This window comes from Podarcis gaigeae (assembly GCF_964106915.1).
Source record: "Podarcis gaigeae genome assembly, chromosome: 11".
Lineage (NCBI taxonomy): Eukaryota > Metazoa > Chordata > Lepidosauria > Squamata > Lacertidae > Podarcis > Podarcis gaigeae.
In genome coordinates this window covers 4,103,789-4,120,217 of record NC_139687.1, presented here as the reverse complement: position 1 = coordinate 4,120,217, position 16,429 = coordinate 4,103,789, and the positions used below count along the sequence as shown (strand labels likewise).

The following is a 16,429-nucleotide window of genomic DNA, read 5'->3' as shown; positions in this document are numbered from 1 at the left end:
ATTGCATTGTCTTTCATATTATTTTATTGCATTTATATCCTGCCTTTCCTCCAAGGAGCTCAAAGTGGTGAACATGGTTATCTTTCACCCCATTTACACTTTGTTTGCGGCACTGGGAGAATAGCTAGTGTTATAATTGGAACACATGTCTGGGTAGAAAATAATGATAGATGGGACTAGGTTTTGGGTATGAAATAATTATACTTTAATCTGAGCACAGAAATGGGGTGCGCAGGCAGAGTTCCACTCACACAATAGACTTGCCCTGCATTTCCTTCCCCCATTCACCCCCAAAATGTGCTCTTGAGGGTCCCCCAAACCCCTGGAGCATATTTTAAGTGTAAGCAGTGGTATGAAGGTGGAGTGAAGTTCTGTTACGCAAGCAGAAATCAGTGTTGGATACAGCCCAGCACCCACTAATTTCTTTAAGAATACTTCGCTAACATTTCATACTTTTCTTGCAGAATCGGTTGGAAGAAAGCAAGGCTTTATTTCAAACAATAATCACATACCCTTGGTTTCTGAACTCCTCAGTCATCTTGTTCTTAAATAAAAAAGACCTTTTAGAAGAGAAGATTATGCATTCCCATTTAAGCACCTATTTTCCAGAGTTCACAGGTAAACCAGTTGTGCTTTACATCTGATAAGCAATTATTGTAGCTGCTTTGTCAGTTCACTAATGACCAGCACTTTAATGTGAAGTGTTAGCTACCTCAGTTGTTGGCTACACTAAAACAGACAACATTTACCGTATTTATTGCTCTATAAGACACACTTTTTCCCCTCCAAAAATTAAGGGGAAATGTGTGTGCGTCTTATGGAGCAAATGCAGGCTTCAGCGAAAGCAACGCGAAGCCTCCGAAGCGCAGCAGGAACGCTCCCCGCCATGCTCCGGAGGCTTCGTGTTGCTTTCACTGAAGCCTTGAGAGCGAGAGGGGTCGGTGCGCACCAATCCCTCTTGCTCTCCTGGCTTCGCTTTGCTGGAGAGGCGCTACACAGCTTTCCCTCTCTGCGCAGCACCCCTTCAGCGAAGCGGGAGGAGTAATGGAAGGGGCTCCGTTTCTCCTGCCGCTTCGCTGAAGGGGTGCTGCGCAGAGAGGGAGAGAATCTTTTTTCTTGTTCTCCCCCTCTAAAACTAGGTGTGTCCTATGGTCGAGTACGTCCTATAGAGCGAAAAATGCGGCACTTATTTTTGCAAGCAAATGATTAAAATTATATGCACATCCATATTCCCAATGTGGGAAGTTAGCATTTGTTACTACACACAAGTCCTACTGTCCAAACGCTTGTTACATACCCAAACATAAGGAATGAGTACCCAAACCTCGCTACACACGCATCACAGATTCTGATATCAAGACAGCCAGACACAGTTGTAGTACTGTAAACAAATGAGCAGCCTTAAACAAGACTTGCTTTTTGTGTTTTGCTGGTTCATGGCAACCAAAAACCATGGTGGGTGGGGGAAAGATCAGACAAATAAGAGAGCACCCTTTTCCTTCCCTCCTTGCCTTTTGCAAGGTTTCAGTGGGTTTTCCTGGGTTTTTTCAAAATTTTGAGGGCAAACATTCTGTGGTTGGGAACATGGTAGAATTTCCCCCCTAGGAATAATTGGAAATCGTTGACTCGTTATGCAAACGCTCACCTAACAAATGATTTCCTGAGAATGCATTGTGTTTGGATAGCAGGACCTGTGTGTATTAGTATATTTGAAAAGAGTTAATTGGAATTAATTAACTCTGCATACACTAGTGAAATTTATTTGAAGGTTGCAAAGAGTCTCTCTTTCTGTTTAACAGTGTCATTTTTTGCTTTTGAGCAGGACCAAAGCAAGATGTTAAAGCTGCCAGAGAGTTCATTCTGAAGTTATACCAGGATCAGAATACAGATAAAGAGAAAGTGATTTATTCCCATTTTACATGTGCTACAGACACAGAAAACATTAGATTTGTCTTTGCTGCTGTCAGAGACACAATACTACAGCTGAATCTAAAGGAGTTCAATCTGGCATAAACCACAGGGACCCAGCATTGTATTTAAAACTCCATGTATGTATTTGCAGCAATTGTTTGTGTCCCTGTTGACCATAAAATATTTACTTAACAAAAATGGAAATTTAGATATGATACTTACAGATTTTTAATGTGTACACTTTCAAAATGGTTTTTTCCCCAGTTTTTGATCTGAGGTGCATAATTTTAGTTTTGAGGTGATTTAAGAAAAAATATCTGCCATTTATTTATAGATACTTCCTGCACCCGCTAATTTAATTCGTTTGATAATCTTTTAGCCAGAGATGTCTTAGTTACAGAAGATTGGATGCTCTATTGTCATTTGACTAAGGTACATGACGAAGCTGAAAGAAAAATAGCCTATATTTATATAATTCTTTAGTTTTTTAAAGCCTCTTTGAAGGACATGGCATACATCTTATTTTCCTTGAAACACGGCAGCTTGTTGTGCAATTTTTGATTCATAAGTAAAATGCTAGCTGCCAATATGTTTAATATTTGTGGTTTTCTATATGCTTTGGGGCATAGTTATTTAAAAAATAAATAAAAACAAGCTCCCTTCCGCCCTTTGCTGGAGCCTATAAAAAGTAACTGCTTCCGTGACTGGAGAAGGGAAGGGTGCACTTGTCTCAACTCCAAAATGTATCAAGGCACCCCTGAATGGCATCTATCATTCACCAGTTCCATTGGGGGGACCATACCTTTTGGTGGCCATTTTTGGCAAAGGCAGTGAGTGTTCATTTCCCATTTTATTTGCTTTTCCTTTATTTTATATTTAATAAATATAGTTAAGACCTACCACTTGTTTGGCATCATTTACACTATTGCTATGTCACCCCTTCATATGAAGTAATGCAGCATAAACTGAAGAAAGATAACATGTTGAATACCATGTTTGACAGAGTGGTAATTCAATTAGCATCTCTTCGCTGTGTGAACATTCCTAAAATTTAAAAATTACATGAACCAACTCAGTGTTTGGGACAGCACATGTATGTGTTTTTCTCTACAGGTCTAGCAGACACAGGGATAGAAATCTAATAAGCACAAACAAAAATAACGTGTAACCAGCCTAGGAAGCATCACACTCTTTATTGTACACATTTAGAAGGCGTGATCTGTATGGTTGGTCTGCAGCTTAAGGCCACAACTCAAAGTGTCAATGCTCAAGTATGATATGACTGTCAGTTAAACCAATGAATCTGGAAAGAGTTCGTTCATGTTCTTGAGACACAACACACGTTATATTTTGGCATATCCAGTAACCATTAATTCAATATACATTTTGTATAGCAAGAAATAAAATGTTATGGGGAAGGCTGCAATGTATTCCTTTAAGCACCTCAGGTGGTTACATAATGGAGCAAGCAAGACTTTTATATAAATACATACAATTACATTTGGCATGCCATTTACTTTATTTAGCTTTTACAACAAAGCTACAGTTTGAGGAGTTTAAGTACCACCAGCAAATTCAGGAGGGCCAATCTCTTTCGCCTCAATCCTCCAAACAGGAGTTTGGAAAGAATATTCTGGAGCAGACATTTACTACATGCATCAAACAAGTCAAATCTGGATTAGGCAATACACTTACATACATTTGCATTCTTTTCCCTTTTATGACGTGATTTCTTCATCTACATGTGCATTTATAGGCATTATTGTATAGCCTAGCAAAATCAAATTAAAAGAAATGTGTATGCAACCCTCCAAATACTGAAATCTTGTTGTTTTCATGCAGAACTAAAAAGATCTTATGAATTGTTTGGGGTTTAAAAGCTGAAATGGGTTGTATTCCCACGTTAGTCATACTCTGAGCAGACCCACTGAAATTAAGAGACTCGCCTAATTTACGTCCATGAAATTCAGTGGCTCTATTCTAAGAAAAACAGTTGGATGCAACCCAAAGTTAATGAATGTTCTCAATTTTCTTAAATTAATGACAATGCATTCAGCATGAGCATGAAATTTAGATTCCCCTCACTCAAAATAGTTTTTCATTCAAGAGTGTTCCTTAGGTTTATATACCATTTCAAAACATACTCTTTAGAAGGTTTCGATGACTTTGCTGAAAATTTTATGTATTGAAAGTAAAGATCATGCCATTCAAAGCATTGCTGCAAAGACACATCCCTGCCTAGGTTATCATTTCAATATTGCATGTTTATCTGTGTACATCTACCCATCATCGTGAGGTACCAGAACACCTTGCTAATTTTTTGCATCATATAAAAAGTGAGTGTTAAAAATAATATTACAGTACCACAAACTGTTTATTTGTATTAAAAAAACTAAATAACCTCATGATATATATATTGGTAAATAAAAAGGCTTCTTGAATAAACAGATCAGCAAGATCATTCATAATATAAGAGCATTGCTGGTTAAATCAGTCTTTCCCTGAAGAATTTAACTGAATTTCAGTGAAATACATTATATTAACATGTAATGTGGCAATTATAGCATATTAATTAAAATCCCGATGACAGAAGAAATAAAGCTTAGATGGTGGGGGAACCCTGATTATCACATAAAATCACAAGATTAATCTAGTCTTTTTAAATCATGTGACAGAATATGCATGAAAACATCATTTTTACTCCTGATATAAGTAACTCTGTATTATTTATAAATAAAAAGCTCAGTAAGCCACGATTTGGCAGAGATTCTCAGCTCTAGAACAGTTTAAATGACACTGACCATGGCAGATTTTTTTCTACTCTGGCTATGTAGAAGACATCAACAATCCCCTTCATAGTCTTAGCAATGTCACATGCTAAGCTTCAATCAAAATGTTGAATTTGGCACTCTCTGTTTTGTCCATCCTGGAATCTTGCACAAATGGTCACAATTTTGGATGGTTCTCCCTCACTTCTTCCAGTTTTGAGAGAACCCACTATGAAAATTTGAGGAAAAAATTAGACAATGAAAGAAAGTCAACATATTCATCTAAATATTAATAGCACAGAACATTAGTATATAACTATATAGTCAGTCCACATGTGGGCAAATCCCATTTTCTGGGGCTGCTGCCAGACTCCCAGCTGGGCTATAGATGCATCAATGTGACATCTGAGAACTACTGTCACAAATGCGTGGTGCCACCCTCACAATCAACATTTTGGTTATCTGAATCTAGGACTATGGCTGTATACTATTTTCAAGTAAACATATTTAGATCAGTAGTATTCGATACTCACCTTAGCATCATCTGGCGTTTTAAAATTAATAATTTTTCCAAATTCTTTGGCATGGAATACAGACTTTACTCGTTCCTACAAAATAAATAGGTTTCCTATTAATTTGGCTTTCCAAGGTAAAATGAAATGTTTTTTTACCTTCTGTTATTTTACTTTCCCGGCATATAGCTCACAGCTTTATAGTGGATTGCACACTGACTCCACCGTGATCATGAGGCAGCCCCCAATCAGGTTTGCGGACTTGCCAAACTCAAACAGTCAATGGAGTCACAAGTAGTAAGGCAACAACAGGTGCCCACTTTCCTCTTCAACATTTAACTTAACTATTTTTTGTAAAGGGCTCATGAATTAGCAAATCAGAGGCACACTGCAGTCCATATTAGGGAGTGGCTCCAATGACTCCATGGTGCCTTAGAGCTCTACATTTTGAGTCAGTATCAATTGTACTATCTCCTTCCTACTGGCGTCATGGGGGACACTGGCTTGGGATTTCAAAGAGCTTACCCAATTAGGGCAGGTCCAACTGCAACTTGAGCTAACGTTAGAGGCCCTGCTTATAAGAGCTTGTGGCCAAAGGAAGCCTCGGCCAAGGAATACAGATCAATCTTATAGTGCCTTGTGCTGGGGGATGCCCAGGTGGCTGCCCTGCCTATGTCCACAATATGTCCCCATCCACCAAGATAGCATAGAGCAATAATCATTCTAGATGGCAGCAGCAGGGAGAAAGGAGACAAATGGTGTGTGTGTACATTTAAACTCCTTTGTCCAGATGATGTATACCTTAAGGGTGTGCTGCACATCAATTGAGTGTAAGCCTTTCTCTAATGGATGGGAGGGATTGGGGCACCAATTCTGCCGCATGTGAAAATGGGAGGCTACCCAGGCCAGAATATCCAAGTCCAGCAGATCACAGAAGTAAACTTCCATATCATTACAAAGCGGCTTCAAATGATTCACATACACCATTATTTCATCTTTCAAGTCATCACTAACTGCTAAAGAGGAAAATTCTTGACATCCAATATTGGTGGCATACTGCTTGACTTTTCCAATAAACCCTGTAATAATCTCCTTGCTTGGGAAGCATAGTCACTTCTCTGTTTTCCATTTTCCTCACTTCTCTGTTTTCTTTTTTCTTTCCTTGGTCACTTCTGTTTTCGCCACTTCTCATTTCCTTCTGTGGCCCCCTAGTCTTGTGCTGTGCCCCCTCCATTTATGCGATTTTCACCTGTGCCCCCCCTGGAATATCCTGGGGGCCATATGCCCCCCGGTTGAGAAACACTGCTTTAGAGAACACAAGGGCTGAAAAAGACAGTGCCTTCCAGAAGAGTCTTGTTCTCTATGCAGGAAAACATTAACGGGGCGTGTGGGTGTGTGGGTGTGTGAAGAAAGGAAGAAACGGGGGGGGGGGGGGAGGAGATTTGAAGCCCCCTTTATCTGACCATGAAACTTTGAATTAAAAAACAACACCAGTGAAGTAAGTTTTCATAGGTGGTATTACTAGCTTGGTAAATTTGACTTGTTATATAACAACAATATAATAAACTAGCAAGTTAAGGAAAACAACATGCCATTTAAGTTGCTGAATTCTACTGGAGACAAATGACTTTTATTTTAAAAATATACTCTGAAGCTAATCTAATACATTCAACAACAAGCTGAAGTCTCTCACGGTACCTTTGCTTCAATGCGCAACCTCCGTCCATCAACAATGAATGGCTCCTTGGTAAATTCATCATAGGTGTACTGCCATTCACATGTCAACTGTCCAAATGTACCTCTTGTCACGAATAATATGCCACTAAACAAGAATACAAAATAAACCATTAAAACAAAGCAAGCAGAAATACAACAATTACTTTTTAAATAAAAAATTAAAAGTTGCCTTATTATCACCCAGTTTGATGGTTTATTAATTCCACAATGAAATACACACATATGGATTTGCACAATGATGCCAGCGGAACCTAATCATATATGTGTGTATATTAATTCAGTCAAAGAAGACAACTACATTCTACTTTAAAGATGCAGAAATCAATATATAATAAGGAACAGCTGGCATATAGAATGATAACCAGGCAGCAGCAATAGTTGAACTGAACACATACTTTTGTTCAGTCATGTTCTAATAATTAATGTCAAAAAATTCTACAAAAAAACAACAACAACAAGGGTTCCTGTGTCTTCACTGAATTGAATTTGTTAGTTCCTTGAAAAAGCTCATAGGGTTTCATGTTTCAATAATATTTCAGTTAGAAAATAAAGCAAGTTTTGTCAACCAAAACTCTGGTCAGGATCCAGAGAGGTGCATTATGCATGGTTAATAACATTATCTGTCTAATGGTAGCGGGATATTTATGCCATATTATGAAGTGCATCTGAAATTTCCTTCAATTTCAGAAGCATAATGGGGTGGGGATAATGTTTGAGAAACATTAAGGCGTAAATTCCCTTGTAAATGTGGAATTACAGTGGTACTTCTGGTTGCGAACGGGATCCATTCCGGAGACCTGTTCACAACATGAACAGCTTCTGCGTGGGTCGCGATTTGTCGCTTCTGCACATGCGTGTGACATCATTTTGCATGTCTGCGCATGCGTGAGCGGCAAAACCAGGAAGTAACCCTTCCTGGTACTTCCGGGTTGCCGCGGGACGCAACCTGAAAACACTCAACCTGAGGCAAACACAACACGAGGTATGACTGTAGTTATGTGGAGTGGTATCCAATTGTGCCTATCCTTCCAAATTTGCTCTGGAAATCTGAGAAACCCTAGAGAATATTTGAAGTGGTGTGGGAAACTGCAGTGGGGAAGGCAGGAAAAGGAAATGAGCTTGCACAATATTGGATAGCAACAGTGGCTTGGTGGGGGGAACCTTAGCTGTATATCTTCAAAGTGACATACTATTTCTTATGCAGGGGTGCCAACTTTAAGAAAATATGGGGGCGGGCAGGTAGGCCCCACCCTGCATAATCGATCACACGATGTGGTGCACACACATTATTTGAGTGGCAGTGCCCATCAATCTGGGGGGTGGGGGCAGACCTCTCAAATATTTTATTGGCAAAGCCCCCAGAGCCCCTAGGAATTGGTTCTTATGTAAGAATAAAACTAATGCACTACCGCTAAATATATATTCCGCTGATTTCAAGGTGCCTGTTCTAATAATCAAACAGAGTTCTTGTTGCTTTCCTATTCTGTTTCACAGGGCCACTGAGATGTGAGTACAGGGAGTACTGATGTACTGAGCCCACATCATGAAGGGGGCCCAGACTCTGAGCTTCCATTCATTATTTTTTTAAGTCTCTAGCCCTCCTGGAAAGCAAGTTTTGAAACAAAATGCACAGGTACCCTTTTAAGTGATTTCTCTGAGATGAGCCAACCTGACTGCTCCCACCTTTTAGTGTCGCCAATGAGTCAGGGCTGAGATAGATGAGTGAGTTGTTTGGAAACCAAGTGATTGGAATCCCTGGAATCCAAAGGAGCTGCTGTTTCTCCCTCCCCTTCTGTCTCATTTTCCAGCCCTTTGTATCTAAGTAGTTTGTTCTTTTATCATCTAAGATCATATACTTAAATGTTATTTTCTGCAAATACTACTACACAGTAGGTGTTAAAGAATCCACCTCCTCCCTGAAAATGGCAAATATAAAATGTGAAAACTTTGCAAAGAGGTTTAGGCATGTTTTCTGCCATGTCATTCCTGTGCCTTTGAGGCAGGCAGAAATTCAACAAGTTAAGTATTTTCTAGTATGAAGATACAATTATATATAAGTTTATCAAGCATACGTTATTCATGTTCTGGAGAGTTCTCGATGCTACTTGCAAAAAAGGGCACAAATTTGCATATGACACAAAGCATAGCTAAATTTTATGCAAATTGGTTTCCTTTACAGGTAGCTCAGATATCCCACTTCCCATGCTGTGCACTGAGCACAGAAAATCCTGTTGGCGCCCTTGCTCTTCAGTCAAGAGAGGCAGAGACATTGCAAATTTCTTTATACTCATGGAACTGTCTCTTCTACTAAATTGAACAAGGAAGCTTTCGCTGATGTAGTTTCAATATATATGGACACCTGCACCCACAAGGAACTACTTAATTGAAGCACATCAGTTACAAAAGTACATGGCAGAATCATTCTTAAGAGAGAGAATGAATGAGGGCTTATCCCAGGAATATTGTTATTCCGACTACCATTTATCAGTTCCAGATTTTCACATACACACTAACAATATTAACAAAATCTCCAGTCTTAAGTACTGTGAAAAGTCTAATCAAGTGCTTTGAGGTAACATAAAAATATTCTAAATCTTGGTCTTCTGTTGTAAAATATAGCCTTCAGTATCTTTACCTTTAAGGATGATTGGAGTTTCTTTCATTTAAATGCTAAGGGAAAATCTAAACACACTATTTATGTTATATATATTATAACTGAGTGAGCAAAAAAACAAGTGTAACAATGCATGCAGCTTATAAAGTTAACTGGACAAATGGGGAACCTTACCTCTTTGTTACCATTAGTAAATCTGTACTATTAACCATTGCATGTGTAAAGTATCTCAGTTTGGCAAATCTTCCATTTTCAATATTCTAAAAGAGAAAGACAGTTGTATAGAATTCCCTAGAGTACAGAAAGTTCTTTCTGAGGAAAATATTAATGTCTAACATTATTATTAATTTCAGCTTACATTATTAATTTCAGCTTATTATAAAACATGTATACATCACATATATTGAGGACATTTAATATCTGCCATGATTAAGAACTTTCACACCTAGTAGTACTGTAATAGAGAGTTGACCTAACTGTAAACATCCTTCCACATGATGCTTCATCATCCTGGAATGTGAAAAACCTTTTATCTAAAATTATGAGTACATAACATTGGGCTATTCAGATGTTTATAACCTTGAAAGTATTATGCTGTAATACTCAAAAGAGAAGACCATTCAAATTCAACCTGAATTGTTACAGAAACCATTTCTTATTGTATTTCTCAGTAAATGGAATACAACTATGTAAATAATCATGGTTTCAGACATAAGCGTCCAATCATATTTGATGGTTTTAAAGGAGTGAACTGTGTTTGAGGCATGCAATCCAGACTGGTGGATCTTCCTTAAGCCATAGCTGATTTTTTTTTTTTAACTTGAAGTGAATAAATATAAGCTGCTGACCTCTGACTCATAATACCATCCCATGCTGAAATGTTCCTCAACTGTTTATATACAGTATTTTCAAAAAGTCTCAAGCACAAATGTTACATCATGTTATCAGTCCCACCACACCAATGACAGAAAGAGAACAAAAAGTCCTCAATTCATACACTCCCTAAAGTCAAACAGCAATACTTTATATTGCATAAAAAGTCAATCATACATCTATACATAAAATGGGCGGTTTGTTTTTACAGAACAGGTCTGATATATTTAAATATGTTTTCTTGAACTAAAACCAAAAGTTTAATTTAGATTTTAAATTAGAATGAAAAGGAAATAATAAGAAACAACATTTTAAATCCTTTAAATACAGCATAGAAACAATTTTGGTGGTGCATTTAAGAGAGTGAGTAGATTGTAAGATAATTATACTCTATAAAAATGCCAGTTTTTCACTGCAAGTTCATTAGAAGAAATTCTACAAAACATACAAAACACTGCAATCCATAATATATTCCAAACTAGCCACTGATATAGAACCATTTATTATATAGTAGACAAGGTGAATCTGAGGATTCCAATACACTAGTAGGTTTGCTTTGTAGAACTTATTTTATAATCCAAGCGACCAAATTATTTCACAAATTAAATCTCAGCAATCCTCACAAAACATTATCCACACATTGCCTACAGAGGGGGGAGACGGAGATGGCAGTGGGGAGATTTATACTTCCTACCTCCCAGCTCACACTCTTCACATGGCTCTAGCTCTCTAGAAATACTTCATTCAGGTTATATGTGAACAGACATTTCAGACTTACAAATTTATGTGAAGTGACAGAACAAAGGAAGCAAAATAGCAAATTATTTCAGCTGCTTAGGGAAGTTCAGTGCATCTCTTTCCCAAGGAGAAAAAGCAGTTACCAGAGAGGTCTTGTTTAAGGAATCTTGGCACTGAATATGACTGATGAGGACCCTAAAATACCTCATTTCAACTATGTGATTCCATTGTGGATTGAAGACTGGATGGGGCAAAAAAAAAAAGTGTATCAGAAACCTGGTGTTAACTGAGTTGAATTATAAAGAGTTCTGCCTCATCATTCAGCTTTTCTTTTGTATTTTTCCTTCCATGTTTTTCACCTGCTCTTTGCTGCTTGTTATTACCACTCTTTTCAAATGCCACCTTACTGTCATTTTCATAATTCATTTTGAAACTGAAAGTTCAATACTTAGCAGAGCCCATTATTTGCACGAAGTGCTTAATTTTTGAATGCTTTCATGCATCTTGATTATATCACTTAATTTACTCAGGCACCCCCACTAAGCATTCACCCCTCTTTATCCTCCAGTAGCCATTGACCAACATGCCTGGTGCTCTCTTCAAGCAAATGCAAGAATGACTTACTTGCTCATACCACTGAAAGACACATATTTTTTCCAAGGCAAAAGAGGAAGGACTCAATAACAGCATTATTCTGACTAGTAGTGCCACTAAATCACATCCTGAAGCTACTCCTTACTCTATTAACCACACTTCTTCTGGATTGGGTTATTTGAACTGGAATCACAACAGTGCTTTTGGAAAGATGTTCAGAGCAAAGAAAAGTGAGAACAATAGAGAATGGCAGCCACATAGTAGTGCAACAATTGGTTACTGCTATATCTCTTTAAGGCTTTGACATTGAAGAAGTTATACGCCAAACAATATACAATTTATATATATCCCCAATCACTTATTCTGGAAATTGGGGGTGGGGGTCTAAATATATGTAAACCTTTCATATGTTAAACTGTTTATTTATAAAGACTGTTATGTTGGCAACATGTATCCCGTAGGAAAAAGGCCAAATTTCACTGGAGGGGTGGAAATGGAAAAGAGCACTAGGTAAAATGTTCTTCAGTCTTCCAGTGGAGTTACAATCATTCGTCAGACAACTGTAAAAGAAGGATTCTGCAAAGTCAGCTGCTGTGACCCAGAAGAAGGGCACAGTTGAACCTTCGTTCTCACTGCAGTCAGTCTACTTCACCATCAGTAGTTTTTATCCCTCAACATTTCTCATAACTATTTCCAAGCCTGGATTGCACCATCACTAGGGAGAGACTAGCTTGTTTCTGTTCTGTACAAAGATGCTTACACATTTGCCAATTTCCAAACTAGGTGCCAAGATTCTCTTTCCTGAAAATCTGTTCTGTACTATATCCAGCTTTTGCATGGCCTTTAGGCAAGTTGTCCCCAGTGGGCTACCCTGGCTAGCACTGTCAACACTGCTCACTTGCTGGCCCTCTGCTTTCAGGCCCAATCTGCATTACTGCCTACAAGAAAACAAGGCAAGCAGAGGTTACTTCCCCTGCTGCTCCTTTTGCTTCCTGCACTCTTAAGAGGACAGGGAAACAGGTAACAACAGCATAAAGGAGCAGGGCAATGGGCTTCAGGGGCCAGGAGGGGGGTCCTTGCAGAAATGCTGCCCTGATTCTAGCACTGAATCTGCGAATCTAATAGAAATCTTATAATTAAAATATTCTGATATAAATTGGTGTTGGAATTGTAATTCCCATTGTAGGCTCCTACCTCCACAGCTCATTCAGGGCGGATCTACACCCATGGTTTTGAATGCTAAAAAGGAGTTAAAGAATAGCTGAGATAACCATATAGCCATATGAAGTTGTTTTCTAATGTTAATAATGCATTATTCAAATGTGACACCAGATCGCACTGCAGAGCTACCCCCTTCGAGAAACTGGGTAGACCTTGTGGAAAATGAAGCAAACGAGAAACCAAATGTATTGATGTTTTAATAACATTTAAAAGGTGAGTGTAGTTACACGTCCATTTATTTCCTAGGGTCTACTCTGAGTAGAATTAATTTTGGCCATCGCCCTCAATTTTTCGAGAATGAGAAAACTGGCTATTTATATTTCCCTCACTGTTTCTAGCCTAGAATAGTGCATACTATTTTGTTTTACAACCACATAGTTGATCTTTATTTTTAAAATACCCAAATATTCCCCCTTTCAAAATATTATTGTCAATTTATGCATGGAATTTAGTTGTTCTGACCCAATTATACTTTGCTTACATTGGATAACCTCTTATACTGAACACACACTTACAACCAAACAGCTCATGCTTGGGTTTGCTTAAAGAGGAAAGCCTCATGCTGTATGATATTTCTGTAGCATAATTTTATATTAATACATACCTTTTAAAATAGTCATATGCCTTTTTGTATTTATCTTTTTTTGTGCTTGGTCGTTTAGGAAACCTGGAGTGTACATGTGTATAACATTCATACAAGTCTAATATTAAATATATAAATGCATATAATATGCACAAATTGATCATTTTTTGTGTGGATCAATACATAAACCCCATGCTTCTTATTATGATTAGGGAGTGAGATTGTGGTCAGAAAAAAAATATGTGCAGGTAATCCTGACATTCAGATTTCTGAAAACTCCCATCCCTACTCATTGGTCCATAAATCTAAGGAAATAAGCTTTCACAGATGCCCAGTTTCTGACTCTGGCTTATCAGCACCTGCACTGCTGCAGAGATGACAGTCCATTCCCTAGGGATTACTGAAAAGTAAAAGCATTAATATCTAAGTCAAAAATTTCTTTTCTCTCAGATTCACAAGATAGATAAACCTTGCAATGTTTCAATGATATGCTTACAGAAGGCATATTCTTATACTATCATAATCACATGGTGTAACTGAATGGAAAGAAAACATCATGAAGCACCTATAAATAAAACATTTAAATAGAGTAGCAGCTCCTGTAATAGTGATACCCAACAACAGACACTGCTATGCACAGTCCACCACCTAGGCTCCTCCTCACCTACTAGCACAGTGGCAATAAACTCATTTAGGTCTTTTATATGTCTTCAGTTGCCTTGGTCAGGATGACACTGGTTCCCTACTTTACCATTTCTGTGTATTTTCCTGTTGTACACTGATCAGAAGAAATGAAGGGCATCTACTCTCTCCATGCAAATTTCTGAAATTCAGTCAAAAGCCTTTACATATTCTTGAAATTCAGTCAAAAGCCTTTACACATTCTTATTTTCTCTGGCAAATTGGCTGATTAGTGGCTGGACTAGTGACTGATCATCAAAATATTTCCAAGTGAGTTTCTCTTCCACTGGCTCTCTTCCACCTTGCAGCACCTTGTGGTTGTAGCCCCTTCACTTAAAAGTCAAATCATCAGTAGTTTCAATTTGAACCACAGGGTTAGAATTAAAAGCCTCATATTTCATACTATATTTCACAAGATGTTTGAACTAAATGAAAGTTTAAGGCAAAAATGTTAAATTAAGTTTCTGAAAATGAAAGGATGTAAACTATAAATGTGTTTTTAAAAATAAAAGTTGACAAAGCAAGTGACAAATAGGTATGATAATAAATAATGGTAGGGATGTTTGAACAGATCAGATCAATCTTTTTTTATATAGACTCATTTATTGTTATTACAGAATATTCATACACAATTTTCAATACCTAAAACTAAAATTTAACAACAACAATGAACACAGTTATAGGGCAACACTGAGTACTTATATCTAAATGGCATTTTGCGTAAAAATGCACAAATGATTTTAAATTTAATGCATAAAATTAAAATAATGATGTAAATGGAAAATATACTATTTAAAAACAGTATATATTTTGACTGGGGAAAAATCATAGTTACAAGATTATTGTCAAAGTACTGTCAAAGCAACAGCATTCAAATAAAGACAATTAAAACAACAATTTTCTTTGTGTTTGTGCTTAGACTTCATTAGTGTATATTTTTAAACTTACATTTAAGACACAATTGTAAAACAGCTACTATAATTTTTGCTTTTCCGTGGCAGTTAAACTTAAAAGTGGCAGCATTTAACTTGATAATTCAGCAGAGAAAGTACATATTACTCTAACTGTCATCATCATCACTATCACTAATATGACACATAGTCCATTTTCTGCAGGCCTGTCTTTTCTGCAAGCATGGTAAGAGAAGAAAGAAGCAGAAGTGTTAGTTGAAGCTGGAAAGTTTAATTATTTGTTATTTTTAAAAATGCAAAAAAAGAAAGATTAGATGCAACTTTTGAATTTTTAGTATGCAGAAGAAGAATTTCAGTTAGTACAAATGTAATCCTATATCACACCACTCACTAAAACAAGTCCAAGTTTATTTTTTCTATAAATATATGCAAATCTCAAAACCTATTGCTCAAAAGACTTTGGAACTTACAAAGCACAGTCACAGCTGAACCATAGCTCTCTGTACTATATAAAACCTACTCTATTTGTGTTTTCTATTTTTAGACCACGTAGATTTTATAAATCAAAGTATAAAACAGGAAAAATGTGAGTAAGAGAGTTTTCTTTGCACTGATCTGCACACAGATTTGCTTAATACCTTGGAATGCATAGATAAGTCTCCACAGGCAGAGGAACTCTGCATAGGAAAGTTTCTGTACTCATAAATTTCTGGTTCTGCACCATAAGTTGCTGGTATCAGTCAGACATTATTCAGTTCCAGAACTGCAATTTACAAATCTGGTTTACAATAACTGCTTTGGTTTACCATAGCTGCTTCAACTTATGGTGGAGCACATGTAAGCACTCCATACATAAGCAGATCAAGCCACCTTGTGAGCCAATTTTACAATACTACTTAAATTAATTAAGTACCGTAGGATAGGAGAAGATGGTGAAGTCCATCTCATCATTGGCCAGAATCCCGTATGTTTCCCAGACTAAATTGAACAGTCAATTGTAATGATCCTAAATTGCTTCTCCCAGTAAATTGATAGCAGGAAAGGGGTATCAGGACTCAGCCCGTGTCCATTTATCCAGTTCTAATATGTGATCACAACAGACTAAATCTAAGCGTATATGTAGTACTAGGGATGGTGGTGCCAATACCAGAGTTCCCTTCCTGCCAAAATCACAGGAGAGCTATAGAATGTATTTCTATGTCTGTCTCACTGTACCCTCAAGTACAGTAAATCTACTTACAGAAATCTTTATCTGAATATGGAGTGTCTAAACTATTATAAAATGT

General features: G+C 37.4%; 2 protein-coding genes across 3 annotated transcripts in view; one reads left to right on the top strand and one right to left on the bottom strand.

Moving 5' to 3' along the window:
- LOC310826784 (guanine nucleotide-binding protein subunit alpha-14-like) overlaps positions 1–2,923 on the top strand; it is a 30,753-nt gene extending 27,830 nt beyond the window's left edge. Inside the window, exons 6-7 of the mRNA XM_083702115.1 lie at positions 465–618; positions 1,823–2,923. Of these exons, the coding sequence (XP_083558241.1) occupies positions 465–618; positions 1,823–2,013 (345 nt within the window). The 3' untranslated portion in view covers positions 2,014–2,923. The remainder of the gene's footprint in view (positions 1–464; positions 619–1,822) is intronic.
- Positions 2,924–3,069: 146 nt separating this feature from the next.
- Positions 3,070–16,429, bottom strand: part of VPS13A (vacuolar protein sorting 13 homolog A) — a 144,695-nt gene continuing 131,335 nt past the window's right edge. For both annotated transcript variants that reach the window (XM_083701850.1, XM_083701851.1), the window contains exons 69-72: positions 9,717–9,802; positions 6,890–7,013; positions 5,213–5,287; positions 3,070–4,908 (exon numbers count right to left, since the gene is read on the bottom strand). In XM_083701850.1, the coding sequence (XP_083557976.1) occupies positions 4,858–4,908; positions 5,213–5,287; positions 6,890–7,013; positions 9,717–9,802 (336 nt within the window). In that variant the 3' untranslated portion in view covers positions 3,070–4,857. The remainder of the gene's footprint in view (positions 4,909–5,212; positions 5,288–6,889; positions 7,014–9,716; positions 9,803–16,429) is intronic.